Source organism: Anolis carolinensis, unplaced genomic scaffold, assembly GCF_035594765.1.
Source record: "Anolis carolinensis isolate JA03-04 unplaced genomic scaffold, rAnoCar3.1.pri scaffold_19, whole genome shotgun sequence".
In the NCBI taxonomy this organism is placed as follows: domain Eukaryota; kingdom Metazoa; phylum Chordata; class Lepidosauria; order Squamata; family Dactyloidae; genus Anolis; species Anolis carolinensis.
Genome location: NW_026943829.1, coordinates 1,818,839 through 1,837,267, shown reverse-complemented (window position 1 = coordinate 1,837,267; position 18,429 = coordinate 1,818,839). Strand labels below are relative to the sequence as shown.

Here is an 18,429-nt window from a genome sequence, read left to right as displayed (position 1 = left end):
TGCACCACTTGACTTCATTCCGACATTGCAGGCAAGACCATGCACCGCATCTACGAGGGTTGAATGAAAAGTAATGCCTCCACCTTCGTAATTCCTCAACAGATAACAGTCCTGGAATGTGGCAGGTACTGGCTTGTTCAGTAGACTCTCCTCTACAGTTCCATTTGGTCGGAAGCCTCAGCATTGACTGGTTGTGTTGTTAAAGTGCGAAGTATGGAACCTTGCGCAGATGGTCGGTCAATGTGACTTAAGCAACATGCAGTCACTGAATTCTTGACAGCAGAAGGTGTCACTCCAAAGGAGATTCATCAGAAATTCAAGCTGTTTGGGGTAATTGTGTTGATGTGAGTCCTGTGCGTCATTGGGCGAGTAAGTTTAAGGATGTTGAGGTGGGAACATTGTTACCAGGTGAGTGTGCAGCGGAATCAGCAGAGTCCAGTTAACACCATGTGCAAAAGACTCAGACCAGGCAGAGGAATTGAAAGAACAAAAGGAAAAACTTTACTTGTTGAGTTGAAGTCAAATAAACAGTTCAGCAATCATACAATGTCCATGTAGTTGCATAAGATCAATAACCAATCAATCAGCATTCAATATATATACAGCATAGCATATTTAAATCAGCTACTTGACCGTAGCCAGAGAGCCTGTCTATTTTCTGTGCTCTCCCACCAAGCTCAAATTCCAACTGACAAACCAACTGACAAACCAAGCCATCTGCCATCAAACCGATACATTGTTTTAGGCGTGGCTTTGCCTCTGCAAAGCTGAGCTCTTTTGCAGAGATTTCCTGCAAACATCTTTTGCAAGGATTTCTTTACACACACACATAGCAATTTGGGGCAATAAATATCTGACTTGCATGACAAACAAAGAGTTGGATGTCCTGTGACAGCAACCATAGAGTTTCACAAGCAAAAGTTGACAGATTGATTCAGGATGATCGTCATATCACTTAGAGAGAAATTTCAAGCATAATGGGCATTTCACAAGAACGTGTGGGTCACATTATTTCTTTTTCTTGGCTATTGGAAGATCTGTGCACAATGGGGACTGTGGGACGCTGGTTGCGGAAACAGAGTGTCAACTTCTTCTGTGACGACTTCAGAAAACGTGTTCATCGTTGGCAGAAATATATCCAATTGTCTGGTCATGATATGGAAAAGTGAATAGTGGTAGTTAAAGAGCACATTCTAAGGATTATTTCTGTGTTTCATTTATTAAAATACTAGCTGTGCCCAGCTACGCATTGCTGTGGCTAAGTTTGGTGGTATGGAAAATAAGGTTGTGAGGAATTGGTGGTAGTTAGTATATGTGCTGTCCTAAAGCATGTAAATTTACAATATTTCTTGTTATTCCTTGTTTTGTCTGCTGGGGGCAAGTAGGAATGCTGCAATTAGGCAAAATGATTTGAATGTAATGACCTTTAAGCTTCAAAGCCTGGCTGCTTCCTCCCTGGGGGAATCTTTTGTTGGGAGGTATTAGCTGGCCCTGATTGTTTTATGCCTGAAATTTTCCTGTTGTCAGAGTGTCGTTCACACTGAACACAGTTCAAAGCATCCCCATTACCCTTTACTGTAAGCCCTCCCCCCGTTGTTATTATTATTAGAGAGGCTCGCGTGCTGCGTCCTGCGCCACGCATGCGCATATGGCCTTTTGGTGTTTTTTGTCTCTTTTAGGCGATGTATGTGAGTAATAGTTTTGATCGTGTTGTCGGAACCTAGCCACAAGAACCGTGGGTTGTGTTGCCAAGTTTCGTGTTTCTGGGTGGTTTAGTTTCGTTGTCTACTTTTAGGTAAAAATTCCATTACATTTTTATATTTATAGAAGATTCCCATCCAAACCCAAGTAACGAAGGTGGAGGCATTACTTTTCATTCAACCCTCGCAGATCCTCATACGTCTTTTGTGTCAGAACCCTGCTACTAGAGCCTGGATGTGGCTCTGAGTTTCAGGGTCACTGACATTGATAAGACACCTGCGGCTCAGGACTTGGAGAAGAAACGGCTGCTGGACTTGGCGGGGAATTTGCGCGGGGTTTTACTGAGCGGGAAGAGACTGTTCAAATGAGGGGGAGGGTATATAAAGGAGGGTTGGCCGTAGTATCCCATTCTTGGCTTTTCTGATGTTCATGTTTCCTACAGTAAAAGTTCCTGGTGATACCACAGAGAGTCTTGTGTGTTCATTCAGGAGCGGCTGTGGTGAGCTGACACTAAGCCAAGAATACGGACACCATCCCGCTGTAGCGGTGAGGTGTAACATGCAAGTGGAGGATGAAGAGCTCTTGGGCGCAGGAGGAGGAAGGTCGGAAAGGGCCACTCCCGAGCCGGACGCTGAGTTCCACCAGCTGGCGGCCCTGGCGTCATCCACCGCTTATGCCCAGCCAAATGGGGTAACCCAGAGGCGCGGAGTGGTGCGGGGAGATAGCACCGGAGGAGAGGAAGGTTCACCTTCCCCAGGCCCGCAAAAGATGGTGTTTCTGGAGGAGAGGATGTCGGCGATGGAAACCACCCTGGCAGTGATGTCGAGGGCGATGGAGCGCCTGGCGGTTTTGGCGGAGCCGGAGCGAGGAAGGGAACTTCGGGCTAGCTCAATGTGGGACGTGAGCATGGGAAGCAGCCAGGGCTTTGCAGACCTCCCAGCACCGAAGGGAAGGGAAATGCGAAAGGAGCCCGGTGCCCGGCCCAAGATCCAAACGAGCCTGACGCGGGTGGAGGAGAGTGACGACGAAGGGGAAAAACCTCCGAGAATCCCGGCTACGCTCCCAGCTGAGACCCTGGTGCCCCTGGCGGATGCCGGGCGTGGCACAGGGCCAAGAGAAGCAGCAGCGGGGCCCACTGGTCCGCAAGGGGGCTTGCGACGGGCGGAGAATTGGGGATTGCCACCACAGGGACCCCTACCGAGACGAGAGGAACTAAGGATCGAGTTTGGGGGAGAGTCCTCTGAACTGGATTTTTTCCTGACCACGGTGAGGGGCTATATGGAGGACAATGCTCACACTTTTAGAACGGAATCCAGCCGGGTACGGGCCATTGGTGCAGTGTTGAAGAGGGGAGCGGCCAGCTGGTACGTTCAACTGCACGCGCGGCGCGACCCATGTCTGGGGTCACTCCGACGATTTATGGGGGCCCTGGAGACCCGTTTCCGAGATCCACTGGAGCAGATCCGGGCGAGGGAGAAGTTGAAGACCGTCTCCCAGGGGCAGAGGTCGGTATCTGAGTATGCGGAGGAGTTCCAATGCCTCGCTGAAAAGGTGCCGGAATGGTCTGCAGTGACAAAGATAGAACTCTTCAAAGAGGGGCTCAGGCGGGAGATCCTCTCCTGGGCGGTGCATCGTGATGAGCCTGACACACTGCGCGGATGGATTCAGCTGGCGGGGCGCATCGAGACATCGCTGGCCCAGGCGAGGAGGCACCGAGGAGGGCTACAGCAGCGGCCGCAGATGAAAGAGGGGAGCCGGAAGGAGGGATCAACCCCAGCCGGGAGGAGAACGGAGCCGACAGGGAACGTGAGCACCAGCAGGAGGGGCTGCTTCGTGTGCGGCCGTTTGGGCCACAGGGCTGCCGAGTGCTGGCAGAGAAAAGGGGAAGGCGGAGGCCCGCCCAAACCAAGAGCCGTGGCAGGGAAACGCGCCGAGGAAGAACCACCGATGAGGCACCACTCGGGGGGGTTGGTAAGTCAGGACAAAGCCATGATAGTGGTCCCCATTCAGCTTGAAAGTGGCAGCAAACAAGCAACCTGCAAAGCATTTGTGGATTGTGGATGTTCCAGGAACATCATCTCCCCTGAATTAGCCGAGGGATTGGGATGCGAAAGAACAAACCTAGAATCCCCAATAGCTTTTTCGCAGTTGGACGGATCCACAGCATCGGGATCATTAGCTAAGTACAGTGCCGAAGATGTAAAGTGTAAGATAGGGAGTTGGGAAGGAAAGGTGTCATTTGTGATATCACAAATAGCCAGCTATAATGTTATACTAGGCATGCCATGGCTGGGGCAGGCCAACCCGCAAATCAACTGGGAGGATAAGAGCATGATCTTCAGGATGAGTTTGGAAGAAGGGAGCCAGGAAGTGGAGAGGGAGCCGGGGAAAAGGGGGGAGGAAGACTCTATCAGGATAGCAGAACTGGCAGATAAATTACCCCCAGAGTATCGGGATTTTGTGGACGTATTTGATGAGAAGGAAGCAGACAGCTTCCCACCGAAGCGGAGAGTTGAAGTGAAGATAGAGCTAGTCCCAGGAGCAGAGCTTCCCAAGGCAAAAATATACCCAATGTCGGCTAGGGAAAAGGAGGAACTGAGAAAATACATTGATAAAAACCTAGCGAGGGGTTTCATAGAGCCTTCAAATTCCCCTTTAGGGGCGCCTGTGTTGTTCAGGCGGAAAAAGGACCAAACGCTGAGGCTCTGCATTGACTACAGGGGCCTGAATGCAATCAGTTCTGTAAATAAATACCCCCTACCCTTAGTGAAGGACTTGATCGCCCAGTTATCGGAGGGACAGATATTCACTAAATTGGACTTAATTGAAGCGTACCATAAATTGCAGATTAAACCAGAGGACAGGTGGAAGACGGCCTTCTCCTGTGCATTCGGATTATTCAATTATCGTGTGCTCCCTTTCGGTTTGTGCGGCGGAGGTGCCGCGTTCATGCAATTAATCAACGAAGTGTTGCATCCATTGTTGTACAAGGGAGTCTTTGTTTTTTTAGATGACATATTGTTAATATCTCGGACTAAGGAGCAACACATAGAACTAGTCAGGGAAGTCCTGCAAAAGTTGAGAGAAGCAAAACTGTATGCGAAGCTTGCCAAGTGCGAGTTCAATAAAGACCAGATAGACTTTCTGGGGTATAGGATTTCCTCCCAGGGAGTGGCGATGGACCCTGCGAAGGTAGAAGACGTGAGGGGGTGGGAAGCCCCCAAAACACGGAAGCAGCTGCAATCCTTCCTAGGGTTCGCAAACTTCTATAGAACATTTATCAAGGACTTTGCGCGCCTCACTTTGCCATTAACGGATTTGTTAAAGACTAAAGGCAGGGGAGAAACAGCCAAAGTGAAGGCCCCAGGGGCCAAACTGACCTGGACAATAGAATGCCAGGAAGCTTTCGAAGCCCTTAAAAAGCGTTTTACTGAGGAGCCTGTCCTACAGCACCCTGATATGTCTAAAGCCTTTGTATTACATTGCGATGCGTCAGACCGGGCATATGGGGCAGTTCTGCTACAGAAAGACGAGGGGGGGAACCTGAAGCCATGTGGCTATCTGTCAAAAAAGTTTAGCGATACAGAAAAAAACTGGCCTATTTGGGAGAGAGAAGCCTTAGCTATTCTAAAAGCACTAGAGTGCTGGAGACACTTTCTGGAAGGAAGTGGAAAACCGTTTGAGGTGTGGACTGATCATAGAAATTTACAGTATCTAAGGTCCCCTCGTAAACTATCGGCGAAGCAAATTAGATGGGCCCAATATTTCAGCCGTTTTGATTTCAGACTCAGATTCTTCCAGGGGAAACATAACATACTCGCTGACGCTCTCTCTCGGATGCCTCAGCACGGGGGAGGAATTCAGGAATCTGAAGGGAGCCTATTCCTAGATAAGCAATGGGGCCTGGCAGTACTAACTCGAGCACAAGCGGCCAAAGAAAACAAACGTACTGCCATTTCCACGGGGGGAGGAGAAATATGGGAGGAAGAGTTGAAGCGAGCGTATGGAATGGACAAATGGTTACAAACTAACAAAGAAAAGGGAGAATTGTGTGGGGATTTGGTGTTTGTAAATAAGAAATTGTATATCCCTGAATATTTAAGACGAGAAATGTTAAGGAAGTACCATGATAACAAAGGTGCGGGTCATCTAGGCCCCACCAGGACTATTAAACTGTTGGCCAAACAATGCTGGTGGCCCGGAATGAGGAAAGACGCCAGGGGGTACGTCACGCAGTGTGAATTATGTGCAGAGGGAAAAACACCACCGGGGAAGCCCCAGGGGCTATTGCAGAAGGTGGTGGAGCCCATGAGGCCATGGGAATGCGTAGCCATGGATTTTGTAGGCGAATTACCCCCCAGCAGAGGCCACAGATACATTTGGACAATATTGGACCTATTCTCAAAACAGGCACACTTTGTGGCCCTGCCAAAACTCCCTTCAGCTGAAAAACTTGCTGATTTGTATGTGAAGCATGTATATCGCCTACATGGGTGTCCCGACAAGATAATTAGTGACCGGGGAGTCCAATTTACTGCTAAATTTTGGGGAAAATTCTTACAGCTGTTAGGAGCAGAAAGGAACCTGAGCTCGGCCTTTCATCCCGCGACCAACGGGGGGGTCGAACGTACCCAACAGACACTGTGCCAATTCTTAAGGATGTACACCAATTATAGACAGGATGATTGGGCGGACCTTCTACCGTTTGCTGAGATGGCTTTTAACGGGGCCGTACATTCGGCCACAGGTCGTGCCCCATTCGAAATAGTATACGGACAGGAGGTGGCACCTTTCCCCAGGCTACCCGAGTGGAAGGAAGGGGAGGGCCAGACCGACGAGGAATGGCCGGCCAAAATCAAGCAAGGGTGGCAAACCGTGGTAGAGGCATTGCGGGAAACACAAAAGAAGTACAAGCTCTTTGCGGATCGTAGGCGCCGAGAGGGGGACAAATTGGGCGAAGGAGATCTGGTTTGGCTGAGCACAAAAAACCTAAAATTGGGATTCCCATCCAAGAAATTGGCTCCACGCTATATAGGACCATTCAGGGTAGCAAAAAGAATAAACGAAGTGACCTATGAGCTGAGGCTACCCAAGGACCTAGGAAAGGTACACCCGGTATTCCATTGCAGCCTGTTAAAAAAGTATAAAGGAACTCTGGACGGCGGAGAACAATAGTTGTGTTTAATTTTTTCCTTCCAGGACGAAGGGGAGGAGGACGCCATGTCAGAACCCTGCTACTAGAGCCTGGATGTGGCTCTGAGTTTCAGGGTCACTGACATTGATAAGACACCTGCGGCTCAGGACTTGGAGAAGAAACGGCTGCTGGACTTGGCGGGGAATTTGCGCGGGGTTTTACTGAGCGGGAAGAGACTGTTCAAATGAGGGGGAGGGTATATAAAGGAGGGTTGGCCGTAGTATCCCATTCTTGGCTTTTCTGATGTTCATGTTTCCTACAGTAAAAGTTTCTGGTGATATCACAGAGAGTCTTGTGTGTTCATTCAGGAGCGGCTGTGGTGAGCTGACACTCGAGTATAAGCCGACCCGAATATAAGCCACAAAAAAGTTTTGTTGTTTTGTGGATCGCCGTGATGCCATCACTCTTTTATATATATAGATCTATGTTTTGAGTTTACAACCTATGATGTGCACTTTGCTAATCTACTATTGCAACCTCACTGTTTTTAAATTCTATGTTTTTAATAAGTGTGTTTTTATTCTTTTTGGTTAATGTGCAAATATTACAATGGGTGCATGTTATTGTTTATTGATGTATTGAATATTGTTATTGTTTTGTATTTGATATTTCTGTGAGCCGCCCCGAGTCCCCTCTGGGGGAGATGGTGGCGAGATACAAATAAATGTATTATTATTATTATTATTACTATTATTATTATTATTATTAACCAGTTTTTACCACAAAAAAACTGGGAAAACATTGACTCCAGTATAAGCCGAGGGTGGTAAATTTCAGAAATAAAAATAGATACCAATAAAATTACATTAATTGAGGCATCAGTAGGTTAAATGTTTTTGAATATTTACATAAAGTTCAAATTTAAGATAAGACTGTCCAACTCTGATCAAATCATTATTCTCATCTTCTTCAGTGTAAATGTGCTTATGTATCCTTTTAATAATAATAGAGTAAAATAATACCTGAAATAATAGTAATAATAATAATAAATACAGGAAAATAATACATGTAATAATAGAGTAAAATAATAAATGCAATAATAGTAATAATAATAATTATAATAAGATCAGAGTGAAATAATAAATGTAATAATAATAATAATAGAGTAAAATAATAATAATAATAATAATAATAATAATAATAATAATAATAATAATAATAATTGTGCGGTTTTCTGGCATTGTGTATTTCTGCCGCTTCTGTGACTGTTCATTTGGGTTTTGATGATTCCGTAGCCCACTTGTCGATGGATGTCCAGAATCAGCAGCATCCACCGCGGTCCTTTTTATCCTGGGTGACGACCGAGCCAGTATAGACTTCGTTTGGGTTTGATTCTCCATAATGCTAATGGGTTAGGTGCTCTTGGTTGTGCTCCTCAGCTGAGGCCTCTCTGGCTTGGTTGGACCTGCCGGTAGTTACACTACCGCCAGCACAGCCCTCAGTCATCATGATTCATTGGAACTTATGCCTCAAGTACCACCTGCCAGCAGCAAAGAACTGGTGGGATCACAAACCTGCAAAAGTATTGGAAAATGAGCACGCAAAGATACTGTGGGACTTCCGAATCCAGACTGACAAAGTTCTGGAACACAACACACCAGACATCACAGTTGTGGAAAAGAACAAGGTTTGGATCATTGATGTTGCCATCCCAGGTGACAGTCGCATTGACGAAAAACAACAGGAAAAACTCAGCCGCTATCAGGACCTCAAGATTGAACTTCAAAGACTCTGGCAGAAACCAGTGCAGGTGGTCCCGGTGGTGATGGGCACACTGGGTGCCGTGCCAAAAGATCTCAGCCGGCATTTGGAAACAATAGACATTGACAAAATTACGATCTGCCAACTGCAAAAAGCCACCCTGCTGGGATCTGCACGCATCATCCGAAAATACATCACACAGTCCTAGACACTTGGGAAGTGTTCGACTTGTGATTTTGTGAAACGAAACCCAGCATATCTATCTTGTTTGCTGTGTCATACAACGTCGTTGTGTCAATAATAATAATAATAATAATAATAATAATTTTATTTTTATACCCCGCCACCATCTCCCCAGAGGGACTCGGGGCGGCTCACAGATATAAAACCAGCATACAGAGTATCAAATACAAAAAACACAAAAATAAAATTAAAAGGCATAAAATAAAATCACAGTCATTATAAAACACATGATAAAACACAGCAATACCCTAGCACTCAAGACCTAGCTCTTTACTAGAGCTTTTAATCTATGTTAATTTTATCAATATTTGTATGTATGTATTTTTATCCTTTACAATTTTATCTTGTAAATCGCCTAGAGCATCTTGGATGGAGGGCGATTAATAAGTAATTAAATGATGATGATGATGATGATGATGATGATGGTTAATAAAATCATACAATGGATTGGGCAAAGTGCACTGAGTGAAAAAACAACAAAACCCAAAACAAAACAACAACAAAAAAGAGAAAATGGAAAAGCAAAGGAAAAATAAATGCAATACAGTAGAATCTCACTTATCCAACACTCACTTATCCAACGTTCTGGATTATCCAACACATTTTTGTAGTCAATGTTTTCAATATATCATGATATTTTGGTGCTAAATTCGTAAATACAGTAATTACTACATAGCATTAATGTGTAATGAACTACTTTTTCTGTCAAATTTGTTGTATAACATGATGTTTTGGTGCTTAATTAGTAAAATCATAAACTATTTTGATGTTTAATATGCTTTTTCTTAATCTCTCCTTATTATCCAACTTATTCACTTATCCAACATTCTGCTGGCCCGTTTATGTTGGATGAGACTCTACTGTAGTAGCAACAATAATAGAGAAAAATAATAAATGTAATAATACCAATAATAATAGAGAAAAATAATAAATATACCATATATTCTTGAGTATAAGCTGACCCAAATATAAGCCATCCAGGACTCTCACCTGAGTATAAGCCGAGGGGTCTTTTTCAGTCTTAAAAAAAGGGCTGAAAAACTAGGCTTATACTCGAGTATATACAGTATACTGCTTTTGCTCAATAAAACTACAAAAGACTGTCAATAGCAAGGTGAACTATTCTGAGGTGCGACACCCCTCAACCACTTTGGCCTCCAACCAAACATAACACTGCTCACTCAGGAGCAAACTATCTGCTGACTCTTGAGATGGTTTTCCATCTTCCTTGCTTGGATGGTGAAAGGCGTTTCTGGCTTTGTCTCCCCTTGTAGTTGTTTGTGCCCTTCAAGCCGGAGGAGTTGGTCCGCCATTTGCAGCACGTCCTGGAGACGAGCGAAGTCAACTGGCATCACGTCCTCTCCTGCGTTTCCACGCTGCTGGTCTGCCAGTCGGGAGCCGCACCACTGATTAAAGGTAGATACCGAGTCCGTGGTTGGATCGGACTTTGGCATTTTGAGCCCACATACTGTTTTGTTTTCACTTTGGGAAAAAGGTGGGAGACGTGTGTGTTATGGGGAAGTCTTTTTCCCAGACTTCCTGAGCCATCTGCTGAAGAAAGGCTTTGAGGACTATGACTTGGAAAGCATGATGACGGCGTTCCTGATCGCGCGCCAGGCTGGCCTGGAGGGTCCTGCCGTTTTCATGCCTTACGCAGAATGGTTTAAGGTAAGAGCCTAAGATAGATCATGAGTTCTGACATTAAATTGCCTCATTTATGGTCCTAACCATACAGGTTTGCATTGGCGGACCCAAAGAGACATCTCAGGAATTTGCTATGTCCTCTGCCACAATTACCCATTGAATTTTGACTTGTGAGTTTTAACCTGCTTTATACTAGTGTGGTCTTGTGAGTATTTTTTTTTTGGCCCAGTTCCTTTTAGGAGCCAATCCTGGATTTTACTAAAGTATGACTATTTTACCGTGTTTCCCCGAAAATAAGACAGTGTCTTATATTATTTTTTACTCCCAAAGATGCGCTAGGTCTTATTTTCAGGGGATGTCTTATTTTTCTATGAAGAAGAATTCATATCCATTGTTGAACAAAAAAAAATGAACATTTATTCTATACTGTACAGAAGTTGTCATCACAAACCAACATAACTAAACCAGACAAACTGTGACCCCTGTCAAGAATTTCTTGTTACTACCATTATTTACATATACAACTGGTATGTAAGCCGCCCCAAGTCCCTCTGGGGAGATGGAGGCGGGGTATAAAAATAAAATAATAATAATTATTATTATTTTATTTTATTGTATGACGCAGCAAACAAGATAGATATGCTGGATTTCGTATCACAAAATCACAAGTCAAACACTTCCCAAGTGTCTAGGACTGTGTGATGTATTTATTATTATTATTATTATTATTATTATTATTATTATTATTATTTTATTATGACACAGCAAACAAGATAGATATGCTGGATTTCGTATTGCAAAATCACAAGTCGAACACTTCCCAAGTGTCTAGGACTGTGTGATACATTATTATTATTATTATTATTATGTACATTTACCAACCCTGCATGCTACGGTGTTTTGTTTGACGGGCGCCGGGCATGCTTCCAAACAAAAACTTTGCTAGGTCTTACTTTCAGGGGAGGCCTTATATTTAGCAATTTAGCAAAACCTCTACTAGGTCTTATTTTTTGGGGATGTCTTACTTTCAGGGAAACAGGGTATGTGATCTTATTAGTTTTTATGATCTATTCTATTGTTGATTGATTTGTTTTATTGTTGTGTTTTTACATTGTTTGTTTATCCTGGGCTTGGCCCCATGTAAGCCGCCCCAAGTCCCTTTGGGGAGATGGGGCTGGGTATAAAAATAAAAATAAAATAATAAGAATAATTATTATTGTATGTTATATCATCATCATCATCTATCACCTGTGGCCGAGTATGATTGTCTTCCAAGACTTGGTAGTGGGTCTTCAAATAGCTGTAAAGGCCTATTCTGGATCCGCATAGTCTTTTGCAGTTTTTGTGTGTGTCAGGAGCAACTTGAGAAACTGCAAGTTGCTTCTGATGTGAGAGAATTCGTTGTCTGCAAGGATGTTGCCCAGAGGTGAATGTTTTGATGTTTTACGATCCTTGTGGTTGGCTTATCTCATGTCCCTGCATGGGGAGCTGGAGTTGACAGAGGGAAGTCACCTGCTCTCCCGGCAACCTGTGGGTCAGCAGTCCTGCCGGCACAAGGATTTAGCCCATTGTGTCACCGGGGGCTCTATCTTTTGCATTGAGGACATACATTTCCAGATAGAAGGTGGTCCCGACAAGGGTTTGCTTGGGACGTATCTCTCTTTTCCCCTTCATTCGTGCCTCTGCAAAATCCACAGCACTGTTGGTAACAGCTGACCTCCAGTTCCAATGATCGAGAGTCAGGGCTTCCTAGTTCTCTCGCCATGTTCCTGCCACATTTTTATGGTTAGCTCTAAGCCCATCTGTCCTCTGAAATTCCATTTTCCATTCTTGAACTGAGAGTAGAGTAACTGCTTTGCGAGACGGTGATCGGACCTTTGGACAACTTGGCATCCGGTCCCACGAAGTTGAAGGCAGAGAATCATCGCTTCAGTGCTGGTGGTCTTTGCTTATATGTATTTAGTAAACAGTTAAAAACATGGCTTTTCCAGTGTGCATTGGAATAATTAACCCCACGACAGACCCCTCCTATAGAAATACCGCTTTTCTGCATTTTGTTTTGCCCCGGTATTGGAAACAACTTGACTCCCTACCCCAACTCTTCTAGATAACTCCTCAACACTTTGCCCAGATACCTTATTAAAAGGTTTTGTATTTTTTGCATTTTGTATACTTTTGCATTTTTTGACTTGACCGGCCCCCTTTCTATCTAATAGTGGGGATGTTTGTTTTACCATTTTACCGTTTTATTTTGCTATGATCTATGTCATAGGGGTTGCTATGATCTATGTCAGAGGTTGTGAGGTCTGTTGGAAACTAGGCAAGTGGGGTGTATATATCATCCTGCTGGGAGGCTTCTCATGTCCCCACAAGCTAGAGCTGACAGACAGGAGCTCACACCATCTTGCAGATTTGAACCGCAAACCTTCAGGTCAGCAGTTCAACTGGCACAAGGGTTTAACCCATTGAGCCACCATGACTCCAATATATATAATAATATAATAATAATAATATAATATATAATAATAATTCTTATTGTTTTATTTCTTCTTCTTCTTCTTCTTTCCTCTATTTTTATTTTTATTTCCTCTATTATTATTTTATTGTATGACACAGCAAACAAGATAGATATGCTGGATTTCGTATCACAAAATCACAAGTCGAACACTTCCCAAGCATTTAGGACTGTGTGATGTATTTTTGGATGAAATTATTATTATTATTATTATTATTATTATTATTATTATTATTATTATTATTATTATTATTTAGCTGAGTTGGATAAAAGAGAAGGGATGGAAGATACTATTTTTTAAAGACAGCAGGGATTCTTACAGCAAATGCAGGGCTGGAATGGAATATAGTTGATGCCAAAACTATGTTTCCTCCTTTGATGAGCATTTTTAGCCATCGCTTTTTAGATCTGTGTGTTAAGCAGCCCGCTCTTTTGCAGCTTCAGTACGTCGTGCCCCTTCTTTGCTCGGAAGCCCGAAATACAAGCTGGGAAGGCAGCATGGATGATGACCTTCCATGGAAAACATTATCCCGCCCCAGCTTCTGCTACTCAAAAGCTGCCTTGTGCTTATGGAAGCATCCCCTTTTCAAAGAACTATTGTGGGAAAAAGCCTTCCAGGTAAATACTGAGCGTGTGACTTGGTCCAGGTAGTAGTGTCCACTTTTCAACCTGTCATCAAAAAGTCTAATTCCATGTTCTCTGGAGTGGTTTTGCTTTCGTTGTTTAGATGCTGGTTGATAGGCTCTGACTGTAGGTCATGATATTTGCTGAATCAGGTGTAGCTGGAGGTTGGTTTGGTCATTTTTCACAGTTTCCAAAGTAAAGCATGGGCTGGTCCATGAGGTCACAAAGAGTCAGAAGTGACTGAATGAATAAACAACAACAATAAAGTCTGGGGACACAGGAAGCAGAAACTAATGATAAGGGTGACATTTCCCAGGAGTTCGAACATCAACAAGTTCCATGTGTTTCTGGCAGTGACTCAGAGGAGTCTTCCTTAGATAGAGATACAAGGTTAAGGTTAAAGGTTCATCGTCCCAGACGTTCCCTTAGAATCGCTAACAAACACGTGGGAACTCAAGGGCACAGAAATGCTTTTTTGGCTTGTAAACATGGGTAAATACGGGAGAGACAGGGGAAGATTTCAGATAAAGCAATGTTGATTTTTGAAAGCACATCTCCTGCCTTGTCTAAGGATTCTCGTTTATGTTCATGCCTGGAATCTGTGTTTTGGATTTTACGCTGAAGTTCATGTTGCCTTGTTTTCAGGACTAATTTCCTTTATCAGAGACTTGGGACTATATTCTGCAAATTGCTTTTACCTCTGGATTATAGCCTTTTTGACTGACTGCCTTTGCATTTGGATGTTTGCTTTCTTTACTGCTTTTTATTCGGACTTTGCTATCTTTTATCAATAAACTGTTTAAACCTAGCCTGCTGTGGTGGAGTGTGTGTTAAGAGCAAGGTGATCCAGCGCTGAGGTGCAACATCTCTTACTCCAGAGCCTGGGAGCCTCCACCAAGAAGGCCCTGTCTCTGAATCTCCCTGCCTTCCTTCTTTCCTCCCAGCTGACTCTCCAAGAATGGCTTCTGATGGAACTGGCAGTCTGTCCCGACGAAGACGTTCTTTCTGCCGTTGAGAGGTGAGGGCTTGGCTTGGACTCCGTCTGAAGCCGAGAGTGTGTGACTTTAAGGGCCCGTAATCAAAGTGGGGTTTTCTCTGTCTCTGTTTGCAGGCAGGACTTCCATTACTGGGCTCTGTACCAGCACTTTCTTCCTCTGTCTGTCGCTGCTGGCGGCTGCGAGGGAGACCTAAGAGAGGCCTGCGCCGTTCTCCTTGACGCCGTCTTGGATTTCGGACAGAGGGGCTCAGTGATACACACATCAAGGTCTGAGTTGCTTTTGCAAATATCTTTGGGAGCAAAGCAAAGCAAAGTATCTACCCCAAGAAGCCTTTTTACTAAAAGACTGATGTTTTTGGTTATATGTATTCATGTAGTTGAATGCAATCGACATTAGAGCAGATGCATCCTATTTTCTGAGATGTTCCCAATGCATCCCTGTGTGATGCCACCATATATCTAACACTTCTGCCTTTGTTTCAAATTCTAGGTCTGAGTTGGGAAAGTGTAACCATCCAAATAATCCCAAACGTTCCACATTCCAGAGGAGAGGGAACCCCGATATCTACGCCAGATTGCAGGTGACTCAGATCTGCACACAGTCGTCTCTTGGGGCTTGTATGGTGACAATAATAATAATAATAATAATAATAATAATAATAATAATAATAATGTAATAATATTACATGTGACGACTCTGGTCAGTAAAGAATACACACAAAGGGTCAGAAAAATTCTCAAAAGCAAGCTCAATGGAGGCAACACCATCAAAGCCATAAACACCTGGGCCATACCTGTCATAAGATATACTGCTGGCATCATAAATTGGACACAGGCGGAACTGGACAATTTGGACAGAAAAACAAGAAAACTCATGACCATCCATCATTCCCTGCACCCTCGCAGTGATGTTGACCGGCTATATCTGCCTAGAAGATCAGGGGGCAGAGGACTCTTACAAGTCAAACAAGCAGTCAAAGAAGAAGAACATGCCCTGGCAGAATATGTAAAGCAAAGTGAAGAACCTGCTTTGATTGAAGTCAAAAATCAGAAACTCCTCAAAACACAACAGACAAAAAACCAGTACAAGAAAACCGCACTACAAACTAGTGCTGACAGATGGCACAAGAAAACATTGCATGGAAAGTTCCTTGACAAAACTGAAGGAAAAGCTGATAAAGAGAAGACCTGGCTCTGGCTCACGAATGGGACCCTGAAGAAGGAGACAGAAGGCCTGATCCTTGCAGCCCAGGAGCAAGACATCAGGACAAAGGCCATTCAGGCCAAGATCGAAAAATCAGCTGATGACCCAAAATGCAGACTGTGCAAGGAAACCGACGAAACCATTGATCATATCCTCAGCTGCTGTAAAAAAATCGCACAGACAGACTACAAACAGAGGCACAACTATGTGGCCCAAGTGATTCACTGGAACTTATGCCTCAAGTACCACCTCCCAGCAGAAAAGAACTGGTGGGATCACAAACCTGCAAAAGTCTTGGAAAATGAGCACGCAAAGATACTGTGGGACTTACGAATCCAGACTGACAAAGTTCTGGAACACAACACACCAGACATCACAGTTGTGGAAAAGAAAACGGTTTGGATCATGGATGTCGCCATCCCAGGTGACAGTCGCATTGACGAAAAACAACAGGAAAAACTCAGCCGCTATCAGGACCTCAAGATTGAACTTCAAAGACTCTGGCAGAAACCAGTGCAGGTGGTCCCGGTGGTGATGGGCACACTGGGTGCCGTGCCAAAAGATCTCAGCCGGCATTTGGAAACAATAGACATTGACAAAATCACGATCTGCCAACTGCAAAAGGCCACCCTGCTGGGATCTGCACGCATCATCCGAAAATACATCACACAGTCCTAGACACTTGGGAAGTGTTCGACTTGTGATTTTGTGATATGAAATCCAGCATATATATCTTGTTTGCTGTGACATAATAAAATAACAATAATAATTCTTTATTTCTAGACTGCCCTCTCTCCCCAGAGGGACTTGAGCCTTCACTCACCAAACTACAGATCCCAAGATTACATAACATTGAACTATGACAATTTAATTACAGATATCTCAAATTAATTACAGGTATCTCAAATAGGAGCTCTATCCTCTATTGCCTTGTTTTCAGGAGATGCTGCTGGAGCTGGAGCTGGAGCGCAGGAGAGCCTGGCCTGTGTCCGGTGGCGGCAAAGAGGAGCTCCTCTTGTTCCGGGTTTTCCAGAAGAGGCTCAAAGGGTTGAAGAGCGGGGAAGAAATGCACCGGCAGCAAGAACTGTTCCTTCAAACCAGGTGAAGTCACGCAGTCTGCGAGGGACACCGAGGCCCCATCTCCACTGTTTATTTTACCTGTTTGAGGATGTTGTTTACATATGTACTGCTTGTTCTTTGGGCTTGTCCCCATGTTAGCCGCCCCAAGTCCCTGCAGGGAGATGGAGGCGGGATAGAAAAATAAAGTATTTTTAGTATCAGAAGTGACTTGAGAAACTGCAAGTCGCTTCTGGTGTGAGAGAATTGGCTGTCTGCAAGGACGTTGCCCAGAGGATGCCTGGATGTTTGATGTTTTTACCATCATTGTGGGGGTTACTCTGGATTACAACAACAACAACAACACATTATTATTATTATTATTATTATTATTATTATTATTATTATTTTATGACACAGCAAACAAGATAGATATGCTGGATTTCGTACTGTGTCATTATTATTATTATTATTATTATTATTATTATTATTATTATTATTATTACTATTTTACCTGTCTCTCCTTTCGGCTCCAGGCAGGACACAGCATTGTCAAATACATCTATAAAATTATATATTAAAACATAGTAATATATATTATTATTATTTCGTGTCAGGAGCGACTTGAGAAACAGCAAGTCGCTTCTGGTGAGAGAGAATTGGCCGTCTGCAAGGACGTTGCCCAGAGGACGCCTAGATGTTTGATGTTTTTACCATCGTTGTGGGGGCTTCTCTGGATTACAACAATCCTGGATTACATCATCATCATAATCATCATCATTGTTGTTGTTGTTATTATTATTTATTTACCTGTCCTTTCGGCTCCAGGCAAGACACAGCATAATCAAATAGATATATAAAATTGCATATTAAAACATAGTAATTATACAGTAGAGTCTCACTTATCCAACACTCGCTTATCCAACATTCTGGATTATCCAACGCATTTTTGTAGTCAATGTTTTCAATATATCGTGATATTTTGGTGCTAAATTCGTAAATACAGTAATTACTATGTAGCATTACTGCGTATTGAACTACTTTTTCTGTCAAATGTGTTGTATAACATGATGTTCTGGTGCTTAATTTGTAAAATCATAACCTAATTTGATGTTTAATAGGCTTTTTCTTAATCTCTCCTTATTATCCAACATATTCACTTATCCAACGTTCTGTCGGCCCGTTTACGTTGGATAAGTGAGACTCTACTGTATTATTATTTCGTGTCAGGAGCGACTTGAGAAACAGCAAGTCGCTTCTGGTGAGAGAGAATTGGCTGTCTGCAAGGACGTTGCCCAGGGGACATTGCCCAGATGTTTTGGTGTTTTTACCATCCTGTGGGAGGCTTCTCTCATGTCCCCACACGGGGAGCTGGAGCTGACAGAGGGAGCTCATCTGCATCCTCTCTGGACTCGAATGAGCAACCTTCAGGTTAGCAGTCCTGCCGGCACAAGGGTTTAACCCATTGCGCCACTGGGTGCTCCAGTAAAATATATAAAAACATACATATTAAAATACCTGATACAAAAGTTATGAAAACTCTTAGAATC

At 43.7% G+C, this 18,429-nt stretch overlaps 1 protein-coding gene across 1 annotated transcript in view; it reads left to right on the top strand.

Moving 5' to 3' along the window:
* Positions 1–10,117: 10,117 nt before the first annotated feature.
* The window catches only part of LOC134294725 (Fanconi anemia group A protein-like), an 8,703-nt gene continuing 391 nt past the window's right edge, over positions 10,118–18,429 (top strand). The window contains exons 1-8 of the mRNA XM_062966352.1: positions 10,118–10,255; positions 10,374–10,507; positions 13,437–13,616; positions 14,567–14,640; positions 14,734–14,886; positions 15,110–15,200; positions 16,764–16,924; positions 17,416–18,429. The exon at positions 17,416–18,429 is cut by the window's right edge and continues 391 nt beyond it. Coding sequence (XP_062822422.1) covers positions 10,427–10,507; positions 13,437–13,616; positions 14,567–14,640; positions 14,734–14,886; positions 15,110–15,200; positions 16,764–16,924; positions 17,416–17,467 — 792 coding nt within the window. The 5' untranslated portion in view covers positions 10,118–10,255; positions 10,374–10,426 and the 3' untranslated portion in view covers positions 17,468–18,429. The remainder of the gene's footprint in view (positions 10,256–10,373; positions 10,508–13,436; positions 13,617–14,566; positions 14,641–14,733; positions 14,887–15,109; positions 15,201–16,763; positions 16,925–17,415) is intronic.